The sequence below is a fragment of the Paramormyrops kingsleyae genome, chromosome 19 (assembly GCF_048594095.1).
Source record: "Paramormyrops kingsleyae isolate MSU_618 chromosome 19, PKINGS_0.4, whole genome shotgun sequence".
NCBI lineage: Eukaryota > Metazoa > Chordata > Actinopteri > Osteoglossiformes > Mormyridae > Paramormyrops > Paramormyrops kingsleyae.
The window spans coordinates 16450457-16471981 of NC_132815.1; the positions used below are offsets into that span (position 1 = coordinate 16450457).

Below are 21525 nucleotides of genomic sequence, written 5' to 3' on the forward strand. Positions count from 1 at the left end.
TGTATGTGGGGTAATAAGGTAGTTAGTTTTTAACTGTTGCAAATCAGCAACGCCTGCCTTGAGAGGGTTAAGGGCCTTATTCAAAAGTCCAATAGAGATATCATTCTGCCAACCATGACATTTGAACCGTCAACCTTCTGATCATGGGCACAAAGTCCTAACCCACTGAATCATATACTTTCCCTAATTACAAGGACCCTGTTGCCCAAAATTGAGATGATGGGCCTGTTTGAAGAACATACACTGTAGCAACTGGACAGAAGCACAGGGAGGCTGTGAGTGATGAGTATAAGGTGTGACAGTCCAGAGGATGCTACAGACCCACCTTCTTAAACACTATGGCCTCATCCTCCCACACGGGGTTCACAGCGTTGCCCTGTGATGTCTTTGTCTTGAATGCTTTCCTCTTCGTGTCGACAGGAAGTCCGAACATTTCTATCTCCACATATGTGCCGACCTTCTTGTCTGACAAGAACTGTCCAGATATAATCTGTAGAGCGCAAATCAGGTTCTTTCAACCTTTGCAAACATACTGCACGTTTTAAAGTTTATGTTCTCCATAAATCCTCCTTATATGCTTACATATGTTTTCCATCATATATTTCTGTCTACAAAAGCCCATTTTAGCACCATAACATCCATCTACGCATCAATCCATCCTCCAACCACTTATCCTGAGCTCCGAAACTGCACAAAGAAGCAGACTGACCTTCACAGACAGGGTATTGGCTACAATCCCATCCACTGTGACCTCCGTAAATGGGTCGAAGTTCTTGTCCGGCCTCCTCATGAACTCAGGCTTGAGCCGGTACCCGGTCTTCCCATTGAACTCGAACAAGCCCTGGTTTAGCTGCATTGGAAGGTCTGCAAAGAGACGAGCAGATCCACCGCCATCCCCATATTCACATCACACTCCATGAGGTGAAAGGTGACACCTGGGATCACTGGTCTAACACCAGAACCCAGTTATATGTTGCGGGTTGGGAAGTCATCTCCTGAACAACTTACAGACTCAGCCAACAGAGCTGTTTATCACCACTCAAATGGGGCATTATTCTATTATCCTAAGGTACACTCACTATACAGTACTCAATTAGAAATAAAGCTCATTTAAGAGATGCTAAAGCAGCACATTTTGCTAATCAGCTAGCCATCTACAATCTTCTGACTCTACTCACTAACTATTTATTTAGTAGTTGAAACATCAGAGGGGGGCAGGGGCCACCAAGTGACGTTTTGAGTGAGGCCCTAGAAACAACACACCCATCCCTGGGCATTAACTCTGGTTGATCAGTGAAGGCACACTGATATACTGCCGGTCTGTACTTAGCTACAGTCCCTGTGTCAGTCTGCATGGGTCAGAATAACAGTTGTGGAGACAAAATGCAGACACAGCGACCAATCAGGCTCACCTATCGTCTGGAAGTTCAGCGCCACCAGTTGACAGCCCGCGTTCCAGAACACCTGGGGCATGTAGTTTGAGGAGTCCACCCTGGTGCCCTTGGGATAGATTCGGCTGAGCTGAAGCTTGTTATACCTAGTGATGGTTCGTCAAGGAGGTCCTCCAAGCAACTTAGAATGACCAGCAGATCCAGGGAAAAAGCGTTCCGCCATGCTAACTGGAACGTTACATGCCATGTCAACAAGTCTTACATTGGATCTAGGTACTGATCATTTCCTCAAGTGGTGAGCCAATCTATCCATCCAACCATTCACCCAGCCATCCATAAATCAATCCATCCATTCATCCGTATCTGCTGCTTTACAGGTCATCAGTAATTCAAGGTTTGCTTTCACTCTGGAAGTGTACTGGAGGACAGTAAAAGGATACTCTACAAACTCAACGGGTGACTTTGTAAGCTGTTCTAGAGCCTTAGTTTCCACAAAAGAAGACATCTGATAACTCCTATTGCTTTCTGAAAGAGAAAAATAAATAGATAAAGTATCAAACATGTTTTCTGAAAGAGTTATATGATTCTTCGAGAGAGGGATTACTTTTTGAAGCTTCAAACGAGTAGAACTTGACAGGCTGGACATAGTTGACTAGATTGGACATTTCCTCAGTGGCAAAAGCTTCACTTCCTGCTGTTCCCTGGACCATTAGCACAAAGACAGACACAGACAATTGATTACATTTGCAATCAATATTTAAATACAAAAAGTTTTTAATCAAAAGCAAAAAACAAGAACCTGTGAATACATAGATGTAATTCTAATATTGTACACCAGGGGGCAAACTTGGCTTAGTAATAAGTGTGGCTTCTCGAACTGCTACACTGGGGGAAAAAAATAATGAATACCATTTCAAAAATATAAAAAAAGAAAGAAAATCAACTGCTCCTTAGCAAAAGGTTACATCAGGAACATTGCACATATCAAACTTAGAAATTAATGAACATGATCAAATCAGCATGTAAAGTATTTGAATATTCCTTTCTTCCTTAAGCCTGCTTTAAAGCAAACATTTTGATATGTCCCTCTTATTTACACTGGGAGATACAGGGAAAGGCTTGCTACCTCATCCATAGATGACTTCTTACAGTCGTCATCATCATCTTCATCATCTTCACTTTCAGCTTCAACTTCTCCTGGAATAAGAGTGGCAGAGATGTCAGTGACGTTTCTCCACTTAACAAAGTGGTCTGTATCTTCAAGGAGGCTCAAACAACCTAGCGAATCACAGCATAGGGAACTAGATGCTGTCCAGTTACGATCCCTGATGTCCAAAACAAAAAAAATAAATCATACATACGACCTGCACTTCCACGATGTATTACATGCAGGCTACTGTCTGTCTTACTGGAAGTGATGCAAGGCATCTGACAAGCAACACAAAAAAAATGCCTTTTTGCAGATCTACTTTAAACCACTTCAGACTCTTGATGGACCATCTGGAGTGCTGTTTATGCCTCTGTAACGCAGAACTACTAACATATGGAGAGAAGAAAAATCCAAAAAAAAAAAAACATTTTTTGTCCTTCTCTGAATAGATCACAGCTGATTCTGAGATTCCTGAATTACATATCCACGTTCAAACTGCTTCAGGAAAAATCAAACACTATAAAACACCCAAGCGAATTGAACATCTTCACAGGTTTAATTGCAGGCTTCCTTCTCTATTATTAACATTACTAACATGAAAAGGAACGGAAGTCACTCGGGAGAGAGATGCTGGCTGCTTCGATTGTAAAGTCGCACACCCTTTGTTAGAGCACTATCAGGGGCAAAGATCTGTCATGAGGAACTGGAGGAGGACACGCTCAGATACAGTGTAAACTGACAGCGCAGAAAATTCCTCTGAAACCTAATAGCTGCCAAAACCTCTGGAAAAAGAGGACACACCTTCCATTAACAAGCAGCTCCAAGTTTCCCGGAAAACACACAATGCTTTTCAAACTGGAAAAAAAGAGAAAGCGTGATTTTCCGGAGATGGTTACATTTATGAGACCGGAAAAGCACTGGAAATCCATCACAAGACAGTAACAGGGCGAGTGAGGAACTCTGGGGAAGGGAGGACGGTTCCTTTATCTGGCCGTAATATACTTTACCACACATTGCACTAGCACTCACAATATTCATTAAAGAAGCTACTGCTTTGCAGATCTGTACTGATACTGGATTAGCCAAACAGATTGCATTAAGTACTATTAGTGAAAAACTACCCTGGAAAGAAAAACCGATGATAGAAGCTCGAAGAAACATCCAGTAATTTTCTGACAACATGCTTCAAGGAACAATGCTTTCAACGGTCTCAGACACATCCTTGAAAATATCACAGATATCCCACATTTCAAACAGTCAAACCAGACAGGAGAACTTGCCACCCGTAACACAAATTAACAAAGAGCATTTAAGAAACAGCACTTGTCCAGTACATAAATACTGACATAAAAAAAGATATTAACAAAGCATAGCAAGTGTTAAACTCCTCAAGGAGCTGGAACAGCAAAGCCAAGCAAACCAGGTAACACTCACGAAACCATTAACTGCCCATGGTCACTGTTTAACTATCTCTCATTCGTACTCAGGTCTGAATATAGCCTCAGACCTTTGGAGGAGAAATTCAAATACATCAGTAAGAGCTGAGACCATAAGAATTAGGGCTGGGCGGTAACATATCAATATATCGCCCATGCGCAATAATCATCAGGGCTTCAGATGACAGGCGAAACATTTGGCCGGATGCCAGCTTTTCGGTGCTATACGGATGTTTATTTACGTTAATTTGTTAAACAGATTAGTAGTATGGCTAAAAAAATAAAGAGGCATTTTATGATGGCCAAAAGTTACTAATCAGTTTAAATTCGGGATACCCTTATGTGTAATAAATGTGTCAGTCTTTAAACTGCAAGAAGTCCTGCCATATCACCGACGTACTTTTACCTTGTTTATCCACAAGATCTCCTCATGTAAAAGATGTACTAATCTGCTTAACAAATTATGGGCGTAAATAAATGTCCGTATAGTACCGAAAAGCTGGTGTGCAGCCAAATGTTTTGTCTGTCATCAGAAGCCCTGGTGATTATTGCACATGAGCAATATAATATCGATATGTTATCTCCCAGCCCTGATAAGAATATTATCTTCATAATCCCGAGGTACTTTAGGTGGCTATATGAGAGTTCAGCCTACGAAGGACGGAGATGTTATTTACAAATGTTATCTTGAGCAACATTCAAGATTAATTTTGATGAGAACCTCTAGAAAAATCTAGCTCATCTATATCGTATTCTGAGAACCATAATTTATTTTTTCCTTTGGGTAAATTTGTTGCATCTTCACGTGGTGGGAGGCGATAAGACAGTCCTGGCAGAATAACAGCTGGAGCTGAAGCGAATGGTCATTTGTCATCCAAAAGATGCAGACGTGAAGAAGCGGGGAAGCCTATCTCACAGAAAGGAAGACTGCAGATTTCAGGGACCACTGAGCTGAACAGGAAGGAAGGGAGATCTCTGGAAAAACAGAAAAGCGCTGGAAGCTAAAGCCTGAAACCATGTACAATAAAACCATCTCATGGCAAAAGTTCCGGAACTGACATAGCAAGCCAATGGCAGCAAACGCGTCTGCCGGTAAGAAATGTACCAGCTCACGCCAGAGCACCGCGGACACACATCTCGGCAATCCTTCAAAATTTAAGGAGAAAAGGAAAACTGGAAATGAGGTACAGGACCAACCAGAACTTCTCCGTTTATCAGATGATGGATATTCTGTATACAGAAACACTTTGCCCCTCTGATCCTCAGTAGGAGTATGTGTTGTGGTGGGGGGGGGGGGGGGAGTCTATTAAAATGATGAATGTTTCACTGTCGGGGGAGGGGGGACCAGCAGGTGCTTCACATGGGGGTGGACTGAGGCCTCATGTTTATCCAATATAAGTTTACAGGACTTGAGTTCATACAATTCAGATTTGCTGATTAGTGTGCTTTCACTTTTCATTGCTAAAATATTTGAAGAGAATGAGCTAAAACAATGTCCTGAGACAGAGCCAGGGGACATTTTCGGGACGGCTGGCGGGGAGTGTGGGGTGGAAAACAGCAGAAAAGCCGCCTGCTGTTTAGGAGTACTGGAAAGGTTACTTTTGGGAACTGAAATGTATTTTAAGAGAGGGGGCCTAGACAGTACTGGACACCTAGCAAAAGGAGAAAACAGAATTAAAGGCCTTAGAGATCAAGTGATAAATTTACATGAGGGACAATATCAAGACATACCCCCACAAGGATGCATGTAATAGATATAGCAGATCTATAGTGACAGCTTTACTGGAAAATCAATCGTCATTATGAAGCTGCCATTGGTGGGCCTGCGGGGGCAATGAAAGGTAATGTGGTTTTTATCTCATTGCTACCAGAGAGTATTTGCTTGAGTGCCAGAGTGATGGGGGTCTGGGGGGAGTGGTCTGCTCCACTGACAAAAGGTTGCTGGTCACAGAGAAGAACACAACAGGTTGTTGGAAGGTATGAAATATGCTATTAAATCGAGTTAAACTGTGGTTTCCTGTTATACAGGAGGACAGAACTATCATAAAACACCTTTTGTGGTCTGAAAAAGTCATAGCCTTTATAAGCCTAACCCTAGCTACAGTTGGGTAACCATAGTTTGGGTTACAGAACAGATAGTTCAAAAGTAAGAAATGTGGTATTACACTGAGCTAAATTGTGGTTTCCCCTTATGGGTCCGAGAAATATCACAAAAGCACCTTTTGGACTGATGTCAGAGGGCAGAACCTGCTGGGGTTGATGTACTGAGATAAAGTGGTGTACACGCGCGTTGTGTGAGTGTTACAGCGGTTGTTTGAGATTGTATGGGATTATATTTGTGTGTTTGTGAGTCTCGTTTGCGTGGGTGGCTGTTTTTGTTTTCGGTCTGCGCAAGTCCTTGTCTGTCCTTGTTAATAAACAGCACGAGTGTTACCGACTGTGAGGTGCAGCTGCAGGTGCTGTGCGAGTGGCATTTTCTGTCCACGTGACTTCTCAATAAACACCAACAATTGTTTTTTTTTTTTCTTTGACCCAATCGGATGAAATAATTAAGTTAAAGTTTTGTTTCAACGTATGTGTTTAGGCTGCAGGTTTATCCACTAATTTTACTTACTGTTTTGTTTAGTTAATTAAATCAACTAAACTTTATATAAATATATTGGGCTGGCAGTGAGGATCAAGGTCATACTGAGTGAATTACAGTATGGGGCCAGCTCAGTGTTGTGTTTGCAAGATGTTTGTCCTTCTGGATGCTTGTGTGCATGCGGAAAAAAGTCCTGTAAAGTGTCTTGCGTGCCGGGTGCCCAGGTAGGGGACCTTCCGAAACGTGTGGACAGGCTGGGGTGGATCCAGTGGTCAGGGCGCATGTTGGCACCAACGACATAGGCAAGGGTAGGTGGACTGCTTCACAGGAAAAATTTGTAGAAAATCTTAGAAGCAGAACATCCACGGTGGTATTCTCTGGGATACTTCCTGTGCCATGCGCAGTTAGATGAAATAAGGAGATTAAATGCGTGGGTAAAGGGGTGGTGTAGGAAAGAGGGGTTCAGGGTTATGGGACACGGGAGGACCTTCTGGAACAGATGGAATCTGTTCGAGCCAGATGGGTTGCATCTGAGCTGGAGGGGAACCAGTGTGTTGGAGAGGCGTATGTGTAGTCAAGGAGTGTTTAAACTAGGGACTGGGGGGCATGGAGGTTAGTTAAGAATATAGCAGGGGGAAGATGGAAAGCCCAAATCAATGATGGGCCCTGTAAAAGGCCTGCCCTTTGCTGTCTGTTCTTAAACGCTAGGAGCATTAGAAACAAAATGTATGATTTAGAGGCTTTAATTTCATCAGACTCTTACAATATTATAGGAATAACAGAAACATGGTTGAGTGACGATGGAGAAGAATATAATAGGAAGGTTACACACTGTTCCACAGGGACCAGATAGGCAAGAAGGGAGGAGGTGCTGCAGTCTATGTAAAAGACAACTAGCAGGCAAGGGAGCTCACTGCTAAAAATAGCTACAGAGGCTACTAGTTGCCAAAAATGTAAATGACCAAGTTGTTTGTTAAAGAGTACCTAATAATAGGAAAGCTTAACATTATACAAGGATATCAGGATTATGAGTAATAAAAATTATGTGGTAGTTATAAATGATTTTAATTTACTAGGGATACAGTGGGACATATTTTTTGGCTGTACTGTACATGAACCTGAGATGGTGGAATTGGTGCAGGATTTTTTACTCCGTTTGTTAATTCTCCAACTAGAGGAGAAGCCATTCTCGGTCTTGTGTTCTCTAATAACCAGGGTAGGATCGGAAAGCTTGAGGTTTTAGATCCACTTGGCATTAGTGATCATACCATGGTGAAATTGGAGGTTATTTTAGTGACTGAAGAGTAAAATCCAAAACAAAAATATACAATGTTAGGAAGGCTAATTTTAATGGTATGAGACTGAAACTAGACACTGTTAACTGGAAGTTAAATAACAAAACTGTTGAAGAAGCATTGGAATTTTTTAAAAGCACATTATTGCAAGTGCAAGGGGACTTCATGCCTGTTTCCAGCAAAACTAAATCTAGGAAACCAAGAATAATGTCAGGATGGAAAAAGCCTCTGTACCACAAATGGAAAATAACTAATGATGTTGAGATAAAACAGGAGTATCTAAGTCTACAGGTTGAGGTAAATAATATGAGACTTGCTAAAAGGAATGTCGAAAGGAAGGTTACATTAATGGCTAAGTGTAACATTAAAAGATTCTTCCAATATTTTAACTCCGAAAGAGCTCTAAAAGCTTAAGTCTCTAATCTACAGAATAGTAAGGGTCTTATAACTGAAAATGAAATTGATATAGTTAATGAGTTTAATGATCGTTTTGCACGAGTATTCACTGTGGAGGACACGAGTAACATATCGACTCATTCCTAACCCAGCTTTGTCTTTGACCAATATATGTATAACTGAGGCTGATGTGCTACAAAGCCTAGCTAAGCTTAAAATAAATAAATCACAGGCCCCTGTTGGCATCTTACCTATAATCTTAAAATAGATTAGGGATATTGTTTTCCGAACTTTAACTTTGCTATTTCAGAAATCCTTATCTGTTGGTGTGGTACCTTCTGATTGGAGGCATGCTAATTTAACACCCATATTCAAAAAAGGGGATAGAAGTCCTTAGTCAATAGGCCAATTAATTTAACTTGCATAACTACAAAATGAATGGAATCTATAATCCAAGAGAAATTGGTAGATTACCTAGATTCAAGTAGCATTTTGGGGGATAGCCAACATGGATTTAGGAGAGGTAGATCCGGTTTAACAAATCTGATTGAGTTATTTGAGGAAGCTACAAGGAAAACTGATCATATAAAGGCCTACGATGTGATCTACTTAGATTTCCAGAAGGCCTTTGATGTTGTCCCCAACAAATGGCTCCTGCTTAAGATCAAATAAGTGGGGATTTTAGGAACTGTAGCAGCTTGGATTGAAAACTGGTTAACAGACAGGAAGCAGCAGGTGGTTATTAGAGGCACAATGTCTTAGTGGGCCTGCGCTCATAGTGGGGTACCGCAGGGTTGAGTTTTAGGACCACAATTATTCCTAATTTACATAAACATTATTAACACTAATATATACAGTGAGTTAGCTAAATTTGCAGATGACACCAAGGTGGGTGGTGTGGCAGATACTGAACTAGCGGCAGAGGCTACAGCGGGATCCTGATTTAATTAGTAACTGGGTTGATACATGGCAGATGAAATTTAATGTAGACAAATGTAACAATCCATGGAGAGAGCAGAAATATAAAATGTAGATATTTTATGGGTTCCACTGAAATGAAGGTAGCTGATTATGAGAAAGACCTTGATGTGTATGTTGATGCTTCCATGTCCCACTCTCACCAGTGTGGGGAAACAATTAAAAAGGCGAATAGGATGTTGGGCTACATCTCTAGTTGTATGGAGTTTAAGTCAAGGGAGGTGATGCTAAGATTATATAATTCCTTGGTAAAACTCACCTAGAATATTGTGTGCAGGTTTGGTCACCTTACCTTAAAAAGGACATTACTGCCTTAGAAAGGGGTCAACACAGGGCTACAAGAATAATTCCTGGTCTTAAAGGAATGTCTTTTGAGGATAGATTAGGAGAACTAAATCTGTTCAGCCTCGAGCAAAGGAGACAAGGGGGATATGATCCAGGTAGATAAGATTCTAACAGGTCTGCATGCTGTTCAACCAAACAGTTACTTCAATATTAGTTCAAAATACAAGAACTTGTGGCCATAGATAGAAATGAGCTGGAGAACATTTTAAACTGGATTTGAGAAAGTACTTCCTGTTAGAAGAGTCTTCCTGTCAATATAGTGCAAGCAAAAACCTTGGGTTCCTTTAAATGAGAGCTGGGTGAGATTTTAACAACTTTAAGCTACTAATTGAATTCTCCCCAAGCGAGCCTGACACGCCAAATGGCCTCCTCTCATTTGTAAACTTCTTATGTTCTAAGAACACAGCAGAGAGAGCTGGTGGTGTACAGATCCTGGCCGTGTGGTGATCTCCAGGCAGATAAATGAGGGGCAACTCCAGAGTGAAGCTACACTTTATGAATGACAAGCCATAAGAGCTTGTTAGTCGGAATATTCAGAATGTTTTACAGAATCATGATTCTTGAAATGACGTTTGTACAAGTGTAAGTACAGATACATTGGAATGTGCTTTCTACTCATGTGTCTCTTTTAAGATACACAATGTGGAGATGAGAGTGAAGCTTGGGATTTGAGTGCTAGGTTAGCCATTTAAACCTGTGTTTCCCAGTCTGGCCCACATTTTTGCTCCCTCCGAGCTCCCTGCCAGACAGTCCACATTTTTGCTCCCTCCCAGCTCCCTGCCAGACAGTCCACGTTTTTGCTCCCTCCGAGCTCTCTGCCAGACAGTCCACGTTTTTGCTCCCTCCGAGCTCCCTGTCAGACAGTCCACGTTTTTGCTCCCTCCGAGCTCCCTGCCAGACAGTCCACACTTTTGTTCACCAGCGGCTGGGAAGGAGCAAAAACACGGACTGACTATGGGTCCCCAAGTAAGATGCTCTCACTTCGTGATGCAGAAAAATTAATACATGCCTTCGTAACTACCAGACTAGACTACTGTAATGCCCTCCTTTCTGGTTGCCCGTCTGGTTCCTTAAATAAACTTCAGCTGGCACAAAATGCGGCAGCCAGAGTTCTCACAAACACTAAAAAATTTGATCACATCACACCAGTCTTATCCTCCCTTCATTGGTTACCAGTTAAGTCTCGGATTGACTATAAAATACTGCTGTTAACCTATAAAGCACTGAATGGCCTTGCACCAGACTACCTTAATAATCTGCTGACCACATACAATCCCCCACGCTTGCTTCGATCTCAAGGTGCGGGATATCTGTTAGTACCTAGGGTAGAAAGATCTACGGCAGGCTGCAGAGCTTTCTCCTATAGAGCTCCTCAGCTGTGGAACGGACTTCCACCGGATGTGCGGGTTTCAGGCTCACTTTCAATATTCAAGTCTAGACTAAAAACACACCTATTTAGTTTAGCTTATAGGGACACTAGTTCTAGCTCTAGCTAGCTTCTCACTCCCAGTTAAACCTATAGTGTGAGGTGTAGAGCTGGGTGGGGATCGGTGCCATTGGCTTTGGATAAACTGAATTGACAGTGCTGTCACTCTAGCTTCACAATTGCTTGTGGGATTGGAGTGCTGACATTTCAGGGACTCCCCATGCCTGCATTCCCACCTGCCTCTCCCTCCTACTTATGCTGCCATAGCCATATCTGCCGGAGCATTGCACTTCATATTGCACTCATCTAACTTTCAGCACTGCCTATAGTCTCCCTTACTTTGACTAATTGCATTTATTTCCACCACCTTCTCCTGGGTGGTGCTACCTGGAGCTTTCAATCTAACAAGATGTCCAGCACACCCTGCAACATGTGACGTCGCCACTGCCAATGACGACCGTGCATCCAGCTCGCCGTTCTGCCAGTGTCATCTTCCTTGTATGACCCGCTCCCTGCCTTCTGGCTGCCTGGCGATTGGAGGAAGTGTTGGCACCGGCTTGTCATCTCCCCCCTGCTCCCCGTTTGTGTTTCAGACTAAACTGTATTTGACTCTCCCTGCCGGCCCCTGGAGGATGGGCTCCCCCTTTGAGACTGGTCCCTCCCAAGGTTTCTTCCTTCTAGGGAGTTTTTCCTTGCCACTGTCGCCTATGGCTTACTCACTGGGGGCTTTGGGTGGGGATGCTGTAAAGCGCTTTGGGACAATGTAATGTTGTGATAATGCGCTATACAAAAATAAATTTGTTGTTGTTGTTGTTGTTGATTGGGAAACACTGGTTTAGAGCATGTGGCATTTGAACAGGTGACCATCGGATCACAGGCACAGAGGATTAATCTGCCGAGTTACACACCGCCCCCTGTCTTGGTTAAGAGCGAAACCTCTCTCACACCCCATGAGATATAGTTTAATGCGTGTCTTGTTCTTGCCTAGGCTCGATTAATCATACTGTCCAAAAGCTGGCTGTCTTCCTGGTGATACGGACCAGAAGATGCTGGGGGAGGGGGTTCATATAAAAACCCATTCAGTCTCACATGAAATTAAGTTTCTCCACACATTCCTTGGACCGGTGGGTCCCCCTGATGGCCTCCATCGTCGGTTTGGTACAGCATGACAACTTCTGGTGTCCAAACACATGAAGCGGTGTCACAGCGGCCTGAAAGTCACGGGAGGCTGGATGTGTCACACGCATACGTCAGTGAAGGCCATCGGACGGCTGATGGTGATGAGGCGCCTCTCTCTCACACTTGATGGCCGTCAAGATGCCGGGCCATGAGCCACACAGCGTCCCAGCAAAGGCGGCAAATAAAACACGGCAGACTGGGACACGATAGGTATCAAGAGCTAGGACAGTATCGCAGGGGTGCTGCTTCTATGCCAGCCTTTGCCTCGCTGGACAAACATTACGCTATGCAGCTAAACAGCAATGCTGATGTCATTGCCCCCCCACCCCCCCTGGAAAGCCTGCTGGGCGGCACCTGCAGTCTCCAGGTTATTGAAGCCTGGGCTTTGAGATCAATAACTCCCCCCCCCACCAACCACTCACTAATAGCTCCAGTTCAAAGCATCACAGATGAGTGCCATATTGGCACAAAAATTACAAGGGGTGGATTCAATCCAGCCGCTAAGAGAATATGAAGGTGGGGGATGGGCTGCAGTTTGCTGATAGGTGTCTGTGGGGGTGTCAAGGGCAGGGAGACGGGGGCCACTCGCATTCGCAAAATGAAACCTCCAGCTTAACAGCACCTGCATCCATTTTAATTATCCCAGTCATCAATAATTGTCATGACTTCTCAATTGTGCCAGTTTGCAGACATTGACACACATAAAGAAGCATCCAGACATGGACTCAAGCACACACACACCCACAGTCTTGTATTGTCACTCAGACTTGATGATTTTTTAATACCCTTGTATTGCGTGCTGATCTAAGCCATTCTTCTGGTTGGCTGCTGGAAAACCCAGCAGGATGCTTCAAAAAAAGGTCGCGTTCAGTGCGAGCTGCGTGCTTTTGCCAGCTATAATCACTTTATTAAAGCCGTTAATCAAGCAGACAAGGAGAAGCAGTTTTGCTTAAAAATGAATTAAAAGTACAAAGTATTCGTGCCGCCTGTTAAGACGTCACAGGGTAAATGCTGAACTGCAGACACTGCAGGGCAGGGAGATCACAGTATCACCTCTGTGGTCCCATCCATGCAGTCACTCAGTGGTCACAAGCCAGAGAACAGGAATCTGGGCAGTGACACTGATCATTAATGACCTTACACAGAATAAACCCTCAGTGTGTCACACAGGCACCGAGTCAAACTCACGGCGTGAATGAATCACACGGCCCCCCGCCTCACCCCACCCCCCGTTGTGTTACAGCATTTAGTGTGTCAGAGTGGGAGAAATGAGGAAAGCACGTCTTTAACATGACAGCATCAGAGCCGCACTGTTTGTTTAATGGGGCTGAGTGGCTCCGACGGTTCGGGCGCTCTGCCTGGAATTAGATGGCTGTTGGATCAAATCCCTGGGTTGGCAAAACGACTTCACATTTAGGCAGATTCTTAAAAAATGTATGTGCACTACATGATTAAAAAAATGCAAAGGCCACCTCTGCAAGTAGTAATACAATACAGCTTAAAGAACAGCAAGTCTACACATGCAACACCCTGACTTCACTGGTGTTGGACTTCTGGAGACTGACCTGTCATACGCGTGTAATGGAAACAGACACCAGATGGTGAACATACAATACATGAAGCATGGAGTTTAACATCATAGTGACACTGTTTCATCAATACAAATAAAAGTGATCTTAAGCTTAAGTGGTTTGAAAAATAAATGGTTCAATATGAATGATAACTGAAAACAACAATGTGAATCTTCAGAATCTCAAAAAAAAAATTCAAAGAAGTAACCTTCTTAAGTAGAAGTGGAGCTGTGTCTCTGCTGTTAGCACTGGGCCCTCCCACTGCAGGGGCTCTGGGTTCAATTCCCCCCATCTCTGTACGTGTGGAGTTTTTGCATGTTCCCTCACCTCTCTGCGTGTGGAGGTTGCGTGTTCCCCCTCTCTGTGCGGGTGGAGTTTTTGCATGTTCCCCCACCTCTCTGCGTGTGGAGGTTGCGTGTTCCCCATCTCTGTATGTGTGGAGTTTTTGCATGTTCCCCCACCTCTCTGCGTGTGGAGGTTGCGTGTTCCCCCTCTCTGTGCGGGTGGAGTTTTTGCATGTTCCCCCACCTCTCTGCGTGTGGAGGTTGCGTGTTCCCCCTCTCTGTGCGGGTGGAGTTTTTGCATGTTCCCTCACCTCTCTGCGTGTGGAGGTTGCGTGTTCCCCCTCTCTGTGCGGGTGGAGTTTTTGCATGTTCTCCCACCTCTCTGCGTGTGGAGGTTGTGTGTTCCCCCTCTCTGTGTGGGTGGAGTTTTTGCATGTTCCCTCACCTCTCTGCGTGTGGAGGTTGCGTGTTCCCCGTCTCGGTGCGGGTGGAGTTTCTGCATGTTCCCTCACCTCTCTGTGTGTGGAGTTTCTGTGTTTACCATCTCTGTGTGCGTGGAGATTGCTTGTTCTCCCTGTATCTCTGCAGGGTTTCCCCCACAGTCCAAAGACATGTGTTGAGTGAGCTGGCATGTTTCGCCCAATTTCATATGTGTGGCGGTTTGCCCTGCGATGGACTGGCATCCCATCCTGGGTGTCCCCTGTACTATCTGCGACAGACATCTGACTCATTGCAATCCCAGAGTGGATAAGTGGGTGAAAATCATTACTTATATTATGTTCACAGGAGTCTAAATAATTTAACTGGAAGTCCATGATGCCGTTATTCATTTAACTGGCTAGTGAAATAAATGTTTTAAAATATAATTTTATAGCATTTTTGTGTGGTCATAATTCCACGGATTTTCTTTTTCATCAATCCAGACACATGCAGTAAGGTTAACTGGTGATTCTAAATTGCACATGTGTACTGTGATTAAGGCTGGACTCCCCCCAACCAATATGGGGTTGTCCACCGGTGGGGGAATTTTGCCAGCCTATATGCCCAGTATGCCAAGCAAAACAGCATACAAAACTGCACAAAACGTCAAAGCAGATATTCAGTACAGGTTCTACATTAGCTATGCACATTTGCCACATATGTTTTTGGAGGAAACACAGTCTATATGCATGGAGTAAACGTGCCACCAGGAGGCGCTATGAAGTAAAGAACCAATGGCGCGGATTGGACTGCTGTACATTGTGGATTTATATCTTCATGATTCAGTTTATAGGCTTGTGCTACAAGTATCGATTACGCCTGCTACCATTTAGCTCTCTACACTTTGAAAATACTCAGCAGTTCAATTGAACAAACCTAAATTAAAAAAGGAACAGTAGAAGTTCACATAATTATCAAAAGGTCATTAGGGAAAGGATGCATAGTACACTGCAGTATTTTATGTGGTATGTCAACCTAGCATATATATGCGCGTGTGTGACTTTAACTGGACTGCTGCACTTAGGGGCATGGCTGGGAAACTATTTTACCGGATTTTAATGTTTATAAACATTCTGGGACTCCGCCTGCAGAACATCAGGACATCATAGCTGGCGTCTTGCCTGTTATGACATCATAGTGTCCATACCGCCGTACCTGCAGGGGGGGCTGGGGTTTCGAAGGACACGGAGGAGGAATCATTGAGGGCACTCAAAGCCTGCTCTGCTAGCTTCTTCTTCACACTGTCCTCTGATGACTTGGGGGACTTCTTCTTGTTCTTGATGAGTATCTTCCCTATGAGCTCCTGTGGGCTGGGCAGTGGGGCTCCGGCCTCCAGCTGGGTAAGGGGGGTGGGGGGGGGGGTAGAGGTTAGTGATGGACTCATAACTTCAAAGACATCATCTGCTGTCGGTCAGCAGGAGTGCAGGTCCCCACTGTCACCTTCGCTAAAGGGATGCATTCTCTATGCATAACTTTCTAGGATATTTTTTGGGTTAAAATGAACAAACCCTCGGGCCACATGACTCTTTGTAAGGTTCACTTAAAATCTGTCATTATCTGAAATACAATTTGCTATTCATAACACGCCATTTTTGGATAGCAAGTGGCCTATATTCCAGGCTTCTAATTTAACTACATAATTGAAAATAAAAACACGACCTGACCGGGACAAATGGTTTGAGCTCTGGAGATACTGATCTCCAGAAAGTGACCAAATATATACGCTGACCTTCTGCCAGCATATGCCTGTGTCAGACATGTAAGGAATACCACATTATGATCCAAAGGAACAGAAGACACATCATATATCCACACAATACAGGTCAACATCTAGTCTGCACCTCACCTCAAGTCCTCCTCAGTCCTCCACTCTTAATTAACTACTGCCCCCTAGATCGAATGAGGGCAGGTAATGCTCCATTACTGACAGCGGGCTCAGCCGCTTCTGCAAACTTCAGGCTGACCGCATAATTTGATGAAGGACGGTGAAGCAAACTACCGAAAACCCCGGCTGTTACGCAATGGGGTCTTGGACGACATCTTTTGTCGAGAGACAATATGTGCTTTTGATTTGTAGCCATGGAAACCAGACAAGCAGATACAGGCTTGCCAAGACTGACCACTCAGATTAGGCCATGACAAATTTACATTTCATTTACCAAAAAGGTAGCCCTTTTTAACAGATAGGTTAACACGGGCACCGATGCTCTCAGCTCTCCGTGCCAATGACAATGGCCCATGCAGCTTAAGTGCCAGGACACAGCGTCACCTGAGTTTACTGGGTCATTTGAAACTGTCACTGCGCCCTGAGGACTATTCGTTCGTGCATGTAAAAGGCAGTTTACATTTGCGTATATGTCGGCACTATGAGAATGCATACAGACTTGGTTCACTGTCATGTTCATTTAATTTCACTTTAAGACACATATTATTTACTTACTGGGTATTTCTCAAGTGATTCTGTTAGCAAAGCATCGCCAAATATCGATCTGCAATATTCAGCCATTTTGGCCTGTTGTTTTGGCCTGTCATGAAAGAACAGACAGACAATTGAAAAGGTTAGTACAACCAGACACCCCCTAACAGCCTGAGTACGTGATGAGATACTGCTCTGATACAATGAGTGATGTTTGTTTTCCAGCCAGTTGACGCATTGTAAGCAAATACATGCAGAGCATGCAGTTATTAAATAACTGGCACAGTTACTCTATAACCACTGCATTAACGGCCCTTTTAAACAGCTCTGTGAGAAATCCATAAGCCAGTCAAGTTCTATTTCAACATGGGTGTAAACTTGGAAACAGAACCAGGAAAAGGGAAAATGGACAGGGATATCCCAAAGCCCACGGTATGCTGTGAAACATCCAGGATCAATGTCCACTCACGAGTCCACATGGTTCTCGAAGGACAGGATGACGGGGAAGGGGGACGTCTTGAATGCACACTCTGCGATCGCCTCTATGACTTCCTGTGTATGTGTGCGGGGGCAGGGGGGGACAGAAAATCAGTGATTTCTGACATCCACACAAAGTCAAAGCTTTCCCTAAAAACAAGACGAAGAAAATGACATTTAACATGCAATATAGCACATATGGCAGAAAGAAAAAAAATGTGTGAAAAACCAAAGGAGGCACAGAGCACAGAAGCAAATGAAACCATTTGGATTGATAAAGTGACACAGAAGCCCTGGGCGTGTACAAAGTAAAGAAGCTGACACCTGAACCTGGCAGCAGGCGTTTACTGCCGCTGATTACTCTTCTTTTATATTTTCACTATAATTTCCTTCATTGCCTCATTATGGTAAAAACATCGGTCCCGGCTCCTCTGTAACCCAGCACGCTTATCGCTGGCCGACACGCTCCCCCCCCCCCACCCCCGGGTCTGTAATGGGCGCACATCAGGCATTAATTTGGGCATCATACCTCCGTGTACATTTCCATAATCGCTGACAGTAAACAAAAGCCATGGCAGCTCCTTCCCAAGCTGCCCCCTGATCCGGATTAATCCGTAACACTCTTAGCACAGGAGGCACTCGCAGGTAGACTGTCTGCGGTGAAGTACGGGCTACAGTATCACAGATCCGCAAATACATTCCTTTGCTGAATAGTGCACTGCATGCCACTTTTTAATTCTATTTACTTACCACGGAATTCTGTGCAATACTTTCATAAACATTCTTTGCCCTGATGCTGTTTATTGTTGTTTATTATTTATTATTACTGTATATTAATGTCTATTTTTTTCTTGGTAATGTCGAAATGTGTGTGCGGTGCTACTGTAAACCAGAATCTTACTTTTGAACCAATAAACTGTCTGTCTGTCCATTTGTCTCTCTGAGGCTGAGCTCCTGTCCTAGAGAAGCTGAGCTGGGAATCCCCATCCGAAGAATAATCTTCCACACTGCATGACAGCGACCAGGTGAGCTGGTTATAATAGCTAGACATCTTAAAATACGGAGTGAGTGACCCCCCTCCTCACCTTGAAGGAGATCTCGGTGGTCATGGTGAAGCCGTGCGTGATGATGGGCTCCTCCTCAGGCGTGCGGCCCTTCCAGCAGTCCAGCTCCACGCAGCGGCATCCCGTCAGTAACACCTGCCTGTACATCTCCACCGAGGAGCTGCCGGCCAGCTGGCCCGCTGCAGACACACCGCCGAACTCACATTACCTTCGGCGTGACCTTCAAACGTTCCCGAAGCTTAAGAGCATTCCTCACGTCGTATTGTGGAAACAGAGACGCGCGTCCGTCAGTCCCAAAAATAGCCCCTTCAGATGGTCAGTCCTGCTTCCCCTATAGCGGTTCCCAGCTCCATGTGAGACACAGGGCCCTCCGTAACATCTGGTCATTCTTCAACAAATATCACTACAACTGCCAGCTACTCTGACTTCCAGGAAGGCCAGGGGTGTTTTCTTAAGACACTACACACAAGTATGTAAGCTCGCCTATTAGTATGTTGGAAATTCTGGAATATTCCAGTAATGGTTTCTGGAGAAGACACGGCAACCAGCCAAGATACCCAGGCCAGTTTTATCCTGTTTCCTCCCATGCAGTAGAACATTAGTAAGTTCTTTATAATTCACTCTTCCTTCTGTGAAATTGACATTTTCAAGCCCTTATCAGCTAAAATACTGTAATTAAAATTAACACCATGTGTGTACATAACGTGAAAAGATCCATTCTCTGCATAACTGAATCTAAATGGCACATTCTGTCATAACCAAAACAGAAATTCTGTTTGAAGACCCATTCCATCTATCTTGCTCATGAGTATTCATGGGAACAAGAGGCAATGTAGCCCTTTCTAGCCATCCAGAAGGATCAGAAGGTGCAAAGTAACAGTAATTGGAAATTAAATAGTATGATACAATTGCAAGTCATGGCATAACAAACTTGAGAGAATGAGGCTCACCTGACAGGTAGGTGTTGTGGGAGGAGTTGATGAAATAGTGGGAGAGGGGATGTGTCATGTCTTCGCTCTTGTCCAGCTTGTCGGGTGGGATCACGCTGTTCTCCTCCCCACTCAGGTACCTGGCAAAGCCCTCCACTGATATTTGTCCTGCAGAGGGGTGGGAAATGGAAATGTGCTAAGCGAGTTCCCTTACAGTGGCAGTGAAACCCAGCCAGCAATAATCATATGTGTGTATGTGCCCTGTGATGGACTGGCATCCCATCCTGGGTGTACCCCAGCACTGTGCCCTGTGATGGACTGGCATCCCATCCAGGGTGTACCCCAGCACTGTGCCCTGTGATGGACTGGCATCCCATCCAGGGTGTACCCCAGCACTGTGCCCTGTGATGGACTGGCATCCCATCCTGGGTGTACCCCAGCACTGTGCCCTGTGATGGACTGGCATCCCATCCTGGGTGTACCCCAGCACTGTGCTCTGAACTCCCCCCCCACCCAACCCTAACCAGATTGACTTCTTAGCAGTTACACAGATGGATAACTGTTGGAGCCCAAAATTTTTCCGCACAATAAAACTAGAAGATTCTCCCCACAACATGCTGAAGAGATCCACCTGGACTGTGAGAGATCTTGATTTTATCCGTCTGGTTCTCGTAAAAAGTCAGCCTGCTTACAGGGAAGCCTGCACATTAATGTGTGCTCCCTGGATTAATGCACCCTGAAAAGCTGGGAAAATGTCTTCACCAACCCCCCCACCCCCCCATAATTCTTACTAATTAATGCGGCCTTGTCCTTGAAAGTATTTCTGACCTAATTAACACCAGCATTTTGTGATAACCAGACTTTTGACCTATAAAGACCTGGCCAATGGAAATGTTAAATGTCCGCGAAGGGTCACCTTATATTTGCAGAGCGGCTACTCGCACCCTCAACATGGGCGCTGCTTGGCAAAGCAAGGCATGCTGGGAACCCAAATTGTTCACAGAAACAAACCACTAGCTGTGTTTCCATTAAAGTTTTGTCGACAAAGTAAAATTGTGGATATGGTGTGTTAATGCATGTCATTTGAATAATAACTGCCATTTATTATCCAGTGAGATTAAGATCCATGTCTCGTATTTTAATGTCAAGTGGGCTTTCCGTGATTTAGTAGCTCCAGAAGAACTAATTATCATGTCCTGCGCACCTACTACCTACTACTTCGCAAATTCTGTTTCCATCGTAGTTTCACGAAACACTTTTTTTCGGCTCACTAAAGAACCCGGCTCAAATGTAATTTTTTTTGCGATATGTGATGTTATTTTTTTAATGTTTACATTAACGGTTTTTCAGTTTGCATCTTCAAAATGTGAACTGTAGTCATTGGAAATGCCACGACTGACGCTGCCAGCAGCACATGTTGAGGGCGTGGGCAGAGTAACGCGAAAAACTCAGAAGCACCTACAGACACCTGACTGGCCGACGCGCCTTCGGAATCCAGAGCCTGAGTGAAAGGTGTACAAAACCAAGCCAGTTTGCCGACTGAACCACCATGTTACACTTCTGAAAATTCAATAAATATTCAGAAAACAGGTTTTTAACCTTCTCTTTAAACAGGAAACACAGTACATGGTAGTTGATCCTTCCCTTTACTTAACAAAAATATTTGTCCAAAGTGATGTACAAGTGAACACAGCTTCATATCAGAGAGCATCCAGCTATGGGATTCAAATCCATGACATTCTGGACACACATTCCTAACTACATGAGCTACATGCTGCCAGTGCCCTTACACACCATAGGGATTCAAACTGGCAAAAGGTTCAAGCAAAACTACCAACACACAGGACTATAAATTTACAGAATGTCTACATTAAATGGAACAGGCTTCTAATGCATTAACCAGTGGTAAAACCATGGGCACTGTTTTCCATTTTGCTGAAGTTTCCATTCTCAGTCAATCAACAAAACAATAAATAATGAAAAAGACAATGGGTACTTTGCCTTCTTTTAATATAAACAGAAAGCAGGAAAAGACCACTTACTGAGACCTTGGAAAGAGCCCACAAAACACTCAGAACTGCTCTGTATTCATTCATTTTAATCCCTGAGAGGCAGTTAACATTA

At 44.0% G+C, this 21525-nt stretch overlaps 1 protein-coding gene across 5 annotated transcripts in view; it reads right to left on the reverse strand.

Moving 5' to 3' along the window:
• Positions 1-21525, reverse strand: part of LOC111837852 (1-phosphatidylinositol 4,5-bisphosphate phosphodiesterase beta-1-like) — a 118799-nt gene that overhangs the window by 28962 nt on the left and 68312 nt on the right. For all 5 annotated transcript variants that reach the window (XM_023800265.2, XM_072702801.1, XM_072702802.1 and 2 more), the window contains 11 exons: positions 19423-19569; positions 18494-18651; positions 17401-17483; positions 16956-17040; positions 15671-15851; positions 2518-2588; positions 1996-2092; positions 1832-1916; positions 1413-1537; positions 710-864; positions 326-490 (listed from right to left, as the gene is read on the reverse strand). In XM_023800265.2, coding sequence (XP_023656033.1) covers positions 326-490; positions 710-864; positions 1413-1537; positions 1832-1916; positions 1996-2092; positions 2518-2588; positions 15671-15851; positions 16956-17040; positions 17401-17483; positions 18494-18651; positions 19423-19569 — 1352 coding nt within the window. The remainder of the gene's footprint in view (positions 1-325; positions 491-709; positions 865-1412; positions 1538-1831; positions 1917-1995; positions 2093-2517; positions 2589-15670; positions 15852-16955; positions 17041-17400; positions 17484-18493; positions 18652-19422; positions 19570-21525) is intronic.